Source organism: Otolemur garnettii, unplaced genomic scaffold (genome assembly GCF_000181295.1).
Source record: "Otolemur garnettii isolate 467f Iridium unplaced genomic scaffold, OtoGar3 scaffold00218, whole genome shotgun sequence".
Taxonomy (NCBI): domain Eukaryota; kingdom Metazoa; phylum Chordata; class Mammalia; order Primates; family Galagidae; genus Otolemur; species Otolemur garnettii.
Window position 1 is genome coordinate 296,195 of NW_003852613.1, and position 10,663 is coordinate 306,857.

The following is a 10,663-nucleotide window of genomic DNA, read 5'->3' on the forward strand; positions in this document are numbered from 1 at the left end:
CCACAACGCCCGGCTATTTTTTGGTTGCAGCCATTATTGTTGTTTGGCAGGCCTGGGCTGGATTTGAACCCGCCACCTTAGGTATATGTGGCTGGTGCCTTAGCCGCTTGAGCCACAGGCGCCGAGCCACTCATTTGCTTCTAAGCAGCTTTCTGAACAAATTGCCACCACCACCCATTTAAGAAGTCTTTAAGGGCAGTGCCTGTGGCTCAGTGGGTAGGGTGCTTGCCCCATATACCAAGGGTGGCAGGTTTGAACCTGGCCCTGGCTGAACTGCAACAAAAAAATAGCCAGGCATTGTGGTGGGTGACAGTAGTCCCAGCTACTAGGGAGGCTGAATTGCCTTAGCCCAGGAGTTGGAGATTGCTGGAGAATTGCCTTAGCTCAGGAGTTGGAGATTGCTGTGAGCTGTGACACCACAGCACTCTTCTGAGGGTAATAAAGTGAGATTCTGTCTCATTTTTTTAAAAAAGCCTTTAAAATTATAGAAAGAGATAAAAGCAAGTTTGAAAGTTTGGTGTGGGGCAGCACCTGTGGCTCAATGAGTAAGTTGCTGGCCCCATATACTGAGGGTGGCGGGTTTGAAACCAGCCCTGGCCAAACTGCAACAAAAAAGTAGCTGGGTTTATGGTGGGCACCTATAGTCCCAGGACAGGAGAATTGCCTAGGCCTAGGAACTGGAGGTTGCTGTGAGCTGTGATGCTACGGCATTCTACCAAGGGTGGTAAAGTAAGACTCTGTCTCTAAATAAAAAGAATAAAAGGGTTTCGGGCAAAGTGGCTTATGCCTGTAATTCTAGCACTTTAGGAGGCTGAGGCTGGAGGATCCCTTGAGGTCAGGAGTTCGAGACCCCATCTGTACTGAAAATAGAAAAGTCCAGCCAGGCACTGTGGAATCACAGCTCACAGCAACCTCCAACTCTTAAGGTTAAGCAATTCTCTTGCCTCAGCCTACCAAGTAGCTGGGACTACAGGCGCCTGCCACAACACCTGACTATTTTTAGTTGCAGATGTCATTGTGGTTTCAACTGGCCTGGGCCGGGTTCAAACCCACCAGCCTTGGTGCATATGGCTTGCGCCGTAACCACTATGCTACAGGCACTGAGCCAAAAGGGTAGACTTTAATAAAATTAATATTACTGCTTCAGTAAGGACATTCATAGTGACACAGGCTTTTTTCTTGATGAGTGTGTAGCAGTGGAGAATCTCCAACCTCTAGTGCTTTGTCCTCTGCCTTGTGCTCAGGTGCTGGCAGATTCTCCCACCAGCACTGTTGGCACTGGCACAGTGAGGGGCAGACTGGTAGGCATGGGAGCAGTGTAGCATGATGTGGGTACAGTGTGGCCTCATGTCAAGCCTGCAGCACACTCTGGGCATGCTGGGACCAGGAAGCCAGTGGCAGGTTTTCCTAAGGAGCTCAGCCTCTTGTTTTCTCCTCAGCTGACATTGGCGACCTCCTGGAGCAGTTGGTGGAGGAGATCACAGGCTCTCTGTCAGGCCCAGCCAAGGACTTCTACCAGCGGGAGTTTGATTTCTTCAATAAGATCACCAATGTGTCTGCCATCATCAAGTAAGTGCAGTGCCTCAAAAGCCACATCTGGACCTGGGAGCCTCACATGCCTGCCTGGCCTTGGCCCTGGACAGATAGACGAGCGTCTGGTGGGCACACTGCTGACTCTGAGGACGCCAGTGGGCAAAGCACCACCTGGGGAGTCAGGGCTCCTGAGAGGATGGCAAGACCACACAGCCACTCTGATTTCAGAAAACACCTGTTTGATTCTGCACATCATCCCATGGTTTGAGGCTGCTTTGCTCTGTCCAAGTGCTGCAGGATCCTGGTGGTGCCAGGAAAGCCGTACTTGTCTACAGCTCCTGTGGTTGTGCTCCAGGGCCCTCCACTTATGTCACTCTGATGCCATCCTTACACATCCTTGCCCCTGTTATGAGATGAGACCCTGGCATCACTGACATTGGCTGTTTGCCTGGGGACAGGGACAGGCCCAGATCAGGGAGCACCAGGCACAGCTCTCAGCAGGCCCTGACTATCTTGTGTTCACACTGCTCTGACTGCCTTCACCACAAGGCCCTTTCCAGGCCTCCTGAGGCCTTTTCCTGGACTGGGCACCAGGTAGAGCAGTGCTGCTGGCAGTTCCTAGCCCACCAAAGTTCACGGGGGAGGAACATGTCGTGGGCATTTTTGTAGGGCAGGCTCATGGCTCCACTGTGCCCCTCTGGTCTTCAGCCTAAGGTAACATCTCAGGCCTACCCAAGGTCATGGAACAAGTAAATGATAGCCAGCATTTGACCCCTGAACCATCTGATCCCACAGCCACCTGTGCCCCCAAGTGCCTCTAACAGCAAGCAGCACATGTCTCCCTGCCCTACATGGGAGAGGCATAAACTGCCAGAACATAGCTCTGCCTTGGCCCCCAGGGGCTGCCTGGGCTTCTCCATAAAGGACCAGGACAGGAATTGTACAGTGGTTTCCTGGAGGATTAGACCTGGTTGGGGCTTTAGTAGTCACTAGCACTGGGAAGAGAGGAACAAAGAGGGCAGTCCAGACATTAGAGGCCTGGGCTGTCCAGAGGCCAGTTCCTCTACGACAATGGTTCTCAACCTTCCTAATGCCATGACCCTTTAATACAGTTCCTCATGTTGAGGTGACCCCCAACCATAAAATTATTTTCGTTGCTACTTTATAACTGTAATTTTGCTACTGTTATGAATCGTAATGTAAATATCTGACATGAAGGATGGTCTTAGGCAACCCCTGTGAAAGGGTTGTTCAACCTCCAAAGGGGTCTGGACCCACAGGTTGAGAACTGCTGCTCTAGGAGACAAAGCAAAGCATTTCTGTCTTATTTCTCAGACCCTACCCTAAAGGCGATGAGAGAAAGAAGGCTTGTCTGTCGGCTCTGTCTGAAGTAAAGGTGCAGCCAGGTGAGCAGGCATCCTTAGGGCTGGAGGACTGGCCTCCTCCCAAGGGTGGGCAGGGAGTGGAGGCTGCTGCCATCTCCAGGCAGCACAGGGCATGGGGACAACAGCTTGGCTGGCCCCACACATACTTGGGCCTTTGTCCAGCACCACAGCCCCTCAGCCTTTGCCCAGAATCTGCCTTCACTGAGAGGGAGCTGCTCCTTAGCCAGCCTCTTCTCCTTGCTGCCTGCTGTTTTTATAGGAGGCAAAGACACTGTCCTCCACAGATGCTATCCTAGACCAGTGCTCCTGTTATCCTGGACTAGGGCTCCTGTTCTCCAACAGTGCAAGTTGCACAGCTGATTTGGGGGGGGGGGGGGCAGCCCAGGTGTGCTGGGACATGCCAAACGGGGTTCCCACCCAAGTAGGAAGCTGCTCCTTGGCACCTGCCAGCTATTGCCATATGAGAGTTTGAGCTTTTTAAAGAAAATATGGAAATCCAGCCCTCAACAGGAGCTCTCTAGGCTTACCTCTTGGTGCAAACTTGTCTTCTCGAAACCTAGCCGTCCTATGCCGGCATTCACACTGGGCCTCAGCTGTGGGTTGTGTGTGGGGCTTCAGGTTCACACATTTCCTCAGACCTATTATGTTAAGCTCATACAACAGGTCAGTTTCTCAGAAAAGGATGGATACCAGGTCCTCTGTTTCCCCTCAGTGGGAATCCTGTAGCTGCTGGGTGGGTGGAGGAGAAAGACCCAGAGGCTGTCATACAGCAAGGGTTCAGCATCCAGTTCCAGACTCTATGGCCCGGTCTTGCCCCAGAGGCCCTGAGGAGCCAGCAAGGCCCTAGAGCAGAAGAACACAGAGGTGGCCACTGTGTGAGACAGTCCTGGAGCTGGGGAAGGAGAGGGGGCAACAGTGTCCCCCCACCCCGTGGAACAGCCATTTGGTACCCACATCAAGGCCAAGCTTGCTTCCCAGAAGACCATGTGCCCCTTGTTTCAGGCCCTTCCTCAAAACCCTACCCCCTCAGCCAGGCACAGTGGCTTGAACCTGTAATCCCAGCATTTCAGAAGACTGAGGTAGGAGGAGCTCCTGGGGCCAGGGCTTCAAAACCAGCCTGGGCAATGTGGTAAAACTCCATCTAACAACAAATAAATAAAACCCACCCAGCTCCTGGTCAGGAGGCTCTCTCACTTTAGCCTGGAGCACATGTCTCCCCAGGGACTAACCGTTTGTTGGCCCCTTATTTCACACATACTGAGTGCTTGCTGAGAAAGGGGAACTCCTGCTTGCAAACAGGAGGCTGATTGGAAGGGGGTTCCAGGTGTGCAGAGAAGTGCAGAAAGCTCCTGAGAGGCAGGACAGGCCCCACACCATGCAACTTCTCAGAGGAGTATCTCTTGGAGTGGCAACTCCTTTTAGATGTGTGGAAAGACCACACGGACATCGTGGAATCAGGGAGGATGGACCCTTAATAGCCACAGATAGGCCCAGCATGCCCAGTGTCATCTGCAGGGTATGCCTGCAACATCTGTTTTGGGAACTGGTGTGGCCTCACCTGTTGCCACACAGGGGCTCCTTGTGACTCCTCCTGTCCCTACGTAGGCTGCTACCTGCCCAGCAACCCTGAGGCCATCGTGCTAGACATCGACTACAAGTCTGGGACCCCAATGCAGAGGTGAGAGCCCCACCCTGCCCCCAGGCCTGTGGCCCCCTTACATAAGGGTTTTTCCTGGCTGCATTCCTGGTACCACATTATCTTTGTTTTCCAGTGCTGCAAAAGCCCCATACCTGGCTAAATTTAAGGTGAAGCGATGTGGAGTCAGTGAGCTTGAGAAAGAAGGTCAGTGGAGAGTTTTGACCTCATTTGGGGTCTCATTGCTCCCCTGCCCCCAGTAATGTCAGTTGCTTTTGACAATTTATCACCAGCTCCTCATAAAAGATGATGTCTATCCATCTCCCCACCTTCTCTGAGCCCTCATTCAAAAAGGACACAGCTAAAATGCTATGACAAGTGGGCCACACTTAGAGGCCTGTGCACTCCCACTGACTCCCACAGAAGGCCCCTTCTTGAGGCTGAGTGGCCTAAAGCCTTTGCAGGGTATGTTAGTGGCCTGGGGCTGCTGAACAATGACCACAGACCGGAAGGCTTAGGCAGCAGAGCCATGTTATCTCACAGTTCCGGAAGCTCCAGTCTGATACCAGGGTGTCGGTCAGGGCCACACCCCTTCAGATGGCTCTGAGGCAGGACCCTTCCCTGCTTCTTCCAGCCCTTGGTGGTTGTGCTGCAGTCCTGGGTGGTCCTGGGCATGTGTTTGCCTCTCTCTGGTCTCTGCCTCCGTCTTCACATGGCATTCCCTGGTGTCTGTATCCTCATCTCCCTCTTAGGACACAGTCATTGGATTAGGGCTCATCTGCAAAGACTATTTCTAGAAAGTTTGTTGTTGTTGTTGTTTTTTTTTTTTTTTGGCCAGGGCTGGGTTTGAACCCGCCACCTCCGGCATATGGGGCCAGCACCCTATTCCTTTGAGCCACAGGTACCGCTCATGCAAAGACTGTTTCTAAATAAGGTCACACCTAGGTTTTGAGTGAGCAGAACAGAGTATGGCCGGCAACACAGAGGGGCTGCCCGCCTGTGCAGGGACAGGCCTTCTGTGGCAGTGCCCATGTGCAGCCCTGAGTTCTGGGCTTCCCAGGGTGTGGACACACCCATGCCCCAGCACCTGGGCCTCAGTGCTGGTGATGTGGGGTTTTGTTTTTAATTGTATTTAAGCTTAAATGTTCTTAAGGAAAGACCCTTAACCCTGGGGTTCCACAGGCTTCCCCAAGATTTTTCCTGGGGCCCTTGTTGATGTCCTTAGGGCTTTGTAGAGAGGATTCTCAGGGCTCCTTCCAGGTACACAAGTGGGCTCACCTTCAGCACCCTCAGAGGGCTTTTCACTACCTTGGGGCACAGGTGTCTTATCCCCTGCACAGGGCTGCGGTGCCGCTCAGACTCTGAGGATGAGTGTGGTGCGCAAGAGGCAGATGGCCAGAAGATCTCCTGGCAGGCGGCCATCTTCAAAGTGGGAGACGACTGCCGGCAGGTAGCAGGGCCTGGGGCAGATGGGGGCAGGCCCGCTTCCCCCAGCCGCAGGCCTGCTGGAGTCCAGCCTCACATGTGGAAACATGCATCTTTGCCTCCCTCCTCCCACGCACATTTGGTTCAAGTGCCACACAGTAAACCAGGGCTTCTGCAAACCCAGAGACTTCTCCTCTGTCCCCTTTCCTAACACCTGCAGTGCCGGCCCCTGCCTGGGGGAAAGGGGGATCCAGGCTCATACACCCCACCAAGTGCCATGGCCTCATGCTCAGCCCAGGGCTTGGTGGTCCTGAGGCCATGAGCCCAACCCTTCCAGACTCTTGCTCAGCAGTGCCCTCCCTGGCTTACCATCACTGGCCATTCAGCCTCTGACCTGTGTGAGGCAGAGGGGACCTCTGGGAGTCGGGTGGGCCAGGGGTGTTAGGAGGCTAGCCAACAGCACCTCATGCGCCCTTGGGTCCCAGGACATGCTGGCCCTGCAGATCATCGATCTCTTCAAGAATATCTTCCAGCTGGTCGGCCTGGACCTCTTTGTTTTTCCCTACCGAGTGGTGGCCACCGCCCCTGGGGTAAGTGCCCTGAACGATAGCCTGGCTAGGAAGCCCTTGGTGCCTCCCACGTGCCAGTCCTGGGACTCACCTTCTTCCCTAGTGTGGGGTGATTGAGTGCATTCCTGACTGTACCTCTCGAGACCAGCTGGGCCGCCAGACAGACTTCGGCATGTATGACTACTTCACACGCCAGTATGGGGATGAGTCCACCCTGGCCTTCCAGCAGGTAGCCCCCGGAGTGTTGTGTGCACTCCATTCCATGCCACCTCCTCCCTTGCCTGCTCTTCCAAGTCATCCCTCATGAGAGTAGAAAACCAGGTCACCCATAAGCTTCCTTGGGAGTGAAAGGAACCTAGAGTGGGCTCCCCAGGAGAAAGCTGTCTACAGTGAGAGGGAGGGGCTGCCGCCCCGCTGCCCCTAGGTGCAGCCCCATCATTGCTGCTACCCAGGTCTGGCTGAGCTGGCTGGCTCAGGCTCTGCCCCTAAGTGGGGACACAGCTGGGGAGAGCCTACAGCCTAGGGCCGCTGTGAGCCTGGGCTCTCTCTGCACAGGCCCGCTACAACTTCATCCGCAGCATGGCCGCCTACAGCCTGCTGCTGTTCCTGCTGCAGATCAAGGACAGACACAACGGCAACATCATGCTGGACAAGAAGGGCCACATCATCCACATCGGTAGGTCAGGCGGCCAGGTACAGTTCCCTGCTCAGCCCACGGATGAGGGTGGGGCCCCAACAGCGGAGGCCAAGGCCCAGTGCACCTGCCACTTTACCCCACAGGGGAGGTTGAGTCCAGTGCAGCTCCCCCTTCATCCCCACAGAGGTGGGCAGGCCCAGTGTACCTCCCCCTTTACCCCGTGCCCAGTGGAGGGTGGGGTTCCACAGAAGAGGATAGGTCAGGTGCAGTGCACCTCCCCTTCACCCCATGGTCAGGGGAAGGCCGGCCCCACAGAGGTGGGCAGGCTCATCCAGGCTGGGTGCTGGGCTCTGCTCCCTCCCGGATCCTACCTCCACTTCTCCCCTCCCTCTCCCTTCTGGCCACTCCTAACCCCCCTGTGATCCCTAAAGACACCCAGCCTGCCCAGCCAGGGTCCAGAGTCCTGCCCCAGTCCCAGATGGCTCTTTGGGGTTTTGCAGACTTTGGCTTCATGTTTGAAAGCTCCCCAGGTGGGAACCTGGGGTGGGAGCCTGACATCAAGCTGACAGATGAGATGGTGATGATCATGGGAGGCAAGATGGAGGCCACACCCTTCAAGTGGTTCATGGAGATGTGTGTCCGCGGCTACTTAGCTGTGCGGTGAGCCAGGGCAGGGGTTGGGGTGCCATCTAAGCCCCCCATTAGGATGAAAGGAACCTGGTTCAGAGACAGCAAGGCCAGTGCTGGTGGCCCAGGCCTGGCCTTCTGGTTGCCCCTTTGCCCACCTATGTTTACAACTTCTTACTCCGGGCATCTGAGCCCATCTGAGACCTGTCATCCTGCTGACACCGTTGGCCATGAGCTCCCCCTTCTGGATGCCAGAGCACCCCCCATCCCCTGGATTGCACTCTGGAGACTAGCATTTTCCTGGTTTCACATACAGAGTCCCTTGGCCAAGGTTACACACTAGCGTATGGTGACACTTGGCCTGTGACCCAGGTCAGTCCATACCCATTCAGTCCCCACTGCCCTGTGCAGTGCCCTGGGAGGGTCAGGGCATCTGTGCTTCCCCAACTGGGTACAGAAACCGTGGTTGGTGGCCTCATGTGGTGGGAACCAGCTGGGCTGTTCAGACCATCCAGGGTGCATGTGAGCAGCCCCAGCCTAGGCTGTGCAGAGGCTGGGAGTCAGCAGGTGGCATGAAGGGGGCTGCCACGGAGGAGGGGGAAGCATGGAAGATATGCTTGGGAGGTGGCTGGGAACCCATGCATGAGGCTGTCAGGCAGCAGCCACACCACAGGGCTCCCCTGGCTGGCCTCTGCTACCTACCACCTCCATCTCTCCCTAGGCCCTACATGGATGCAGTTGTCTCTCTGGTCACTCTCATGTTGGACACGGGCCTGCCCTGTTTCCGCGGCCAGACAATCAAGCTCTTGAAGTAGGTTCCTTGGCAGACACACAGGCCTTTTTGGGTATGGTTGTCCACTAGCTGAGGCTCTACCTAAGATAGGAACTTTGTATGCTAACAAATTTTAAGTGATTGTCATCTTCCTAGAACTCAGACAGGTCTCCTAGGTGCGACTCTGTGCCAAACCACAGCTCTGCCAACATGCCTTAGAAGCACCCCCTGATTCCTCAAGGACACTTCACATCCACTAGGCCTTCAGTCACTTATTTTCCCAGTGCTTAGTCCCCCCACCCCTCACCCCTCACCACCATGGGGCCACTCAGGCCCAGGTGATGCTGGGAAGAGCACAGGGCCCACAGTAGGCCAGGCTTGCCCTTCACAGCATTGTTCCTAAATTCTACCATGTAGACCACAGAGGACACATTTCCAGGCCGTGGCATCACACTGGGCAGGGGCAACCTCAAACACAACCAGGGGCATGGGAGGGAATGACAGCCAGTCCTACCATGGCCTCTCCCCAGACACAGGTTTAGCCCCAACATGACCGAGCGTGAGGCTGCAAATTTTATCATGAAGATCATCCAGAGCTGCTTCCTCAGCAACAGGCAAGTCACCCACTTGTCTTCCTCTCCTGAGTTCACATCACCCCACCTGCCCTCCCCTCCTCTCTCCACCTGCCCTGCCCTGCTGGCCACGGGGCACCTGGTGGGGCCTGGCTTAGACCAGATCACGAGAATGCTGCTGTCCCTGAGCTGCTCCTCTCACAGGAGACCCTGGATCTCTTGAGGAGCAATGAGGTGCTTATTCAGGGGGAATACCTGGAAGAGTCTGAAGCTGGAAACCAGCCTGCCTGGGGCAGGACGTGTGAAGCTGAGTGAGCTTGGAATCAGACTGGAGTCCCTGGGAGGGCTTAGGAAATCAGCCCCTGTTCCCTATGCCTTCCTGGGGCTGCTGTATGGGCAGCGTCTGGCGGGCAGCTAGGGGCTGCCAGTTAGTCTCCCTGTGGTAGGGAGACAAGATAGAAGCAGGAGGCCCCGAGAAGGGCTAGTTAAGGGTCTGAAGGTGGAACCCAGGGCCCACAGGCTCCTGTGGGGTGAGGGAGTCAGATGTGGCTTTGAGGGTTCCAGCCTGAGTGATGGGTGGGTGGCTGTTCCAGTAGGTATATGATGGAACAGCTCTGAGAGTCTGGAAGCCCTGTGCAGGGGTACCTGAAGACAGACGGGGTGGGGTGGGGGTGCCATGGTGTATATAGCACCCTCCCAAGAGGGGATGGGGGTGTGGCCATATGCTCTAGGAGCTGCTGGATGAACCTGAGGAGCCACCCAAGAACCTGCCCCCAGGTGCCTAGAGGGTAATGCTAGAAAGAAGGGGCAGGAACCACAAGGGCTGGCACAGGAAGCACCCGGGAGAATGGAAAAGCACAAGGCTTCAGGAGGGCTTGTGGGGCAGGCCAGGAGACAGCAGGCACCTAGTAGCTCAGTGGCTCCCACAGCTACAAGGGGTTTGGCTAGCAAGTGCCAATGGGCCTCAGAAGTCTCAGGGTTGGAGCAGGAGATGTTGTGGGTGGTGATGGAGGGGATGAGTGGGTGGGGAGGGACCCCAGACCCAGCAGGCTGCTCAGAGCTTCCCTTACCCTCACTTTCCAGGAGCCGGACCTACGACATGATCCAGTACTATCAGAACGACATCCCTTACTGAGGAGGGCCTTCCAAAGCCAGAGCCCTCCCCCTGGGTGCCCTGAAGTCACCCAGCTATGTGACCACCCCTTCCCTACCACTTCATCCGCTGGAGTTGTTTTTAATAGGAGGGAAGAACTGCAGCCCAGGAGCCCTGTAGTCGCTTCTGCCTCAGAGGTGGCATACGGCCAAGTAGCTTAGGGATACCACAGACCCAAATGACAATCTACGATGGTGCTGTCTACGCACAGGTTTAAATCCTCTTGTTTGCACTGGACACATTCCCAACCTGTCTTATTTCATAGGTACATGAAGTATTTTCTTGTGTATAAAAAAAAGTTATATTCAATCTAAGATTTAACCAACATGGTCAAAATAAAAACCCAAAAGAGTG

General features: G+C 55.2%; 1 protein-coding gene across 1 annotated transcript in view; it reads left to right on the forward strand.

Moving 5' to 3' along the window:
- Positions 1 to 10,663, forward strand: part of PI4KA (phosphatidylinositol 4-kinase alpha) — a 153,819-nt gene extending 143,156 nt beyond the window's left edge. Inside the window, exons 42-53 of the mRNA XM_012812667.2 lie at positions 1,440 to 1,569; positions 2,869 to 2,939; positions 4,524 to 4,596; positions 4,691 to 4,761; positions 5,895 to 6,004; positions 6,465 to 6,569; positions 6,652 to 6,777; positions 7,104 to 7,224; positions 7,686 to 7,845; positions 8,534 to 8,623; positions 9,115 to 9,198; positions 10,240 to 10,663. Of these exons, the coding sequence (XP_012668121.2) occupies positions 1,440 to 1,569; positions 2,869 to 2,939; positions 4,524 to 4,596; positions 4,691 to 4,761; positions 5,895 to 6,004; positions 6,465 to 6,569; positions 6,652 to 6,777; positions 7,104 to 7,224; positions 7,686 to 7,845; positions 8,534 to 8,623; positions 9,115 to 9,198; positions 10,240 to 10,291 (1,193 nt within the window). The 3' untranslated portion in view covers positions 10,292 to 10,663. The remainder of the gene's footprint in view (positions 1 to 1,439; positions 1,570 to 2,868; positions 2,940 to 4,523; positions 4,597 to 4,690; positions 4,762 to 5,894; positions 6,005 to 6,464; positions 6,570 to 6,651; positions 6,778 to 7,103; positions 7,225 to 7,685; positions 7,846 to 8,533; positions 8,624 to 9,114; positions 9,199 to 10,239) is intronic.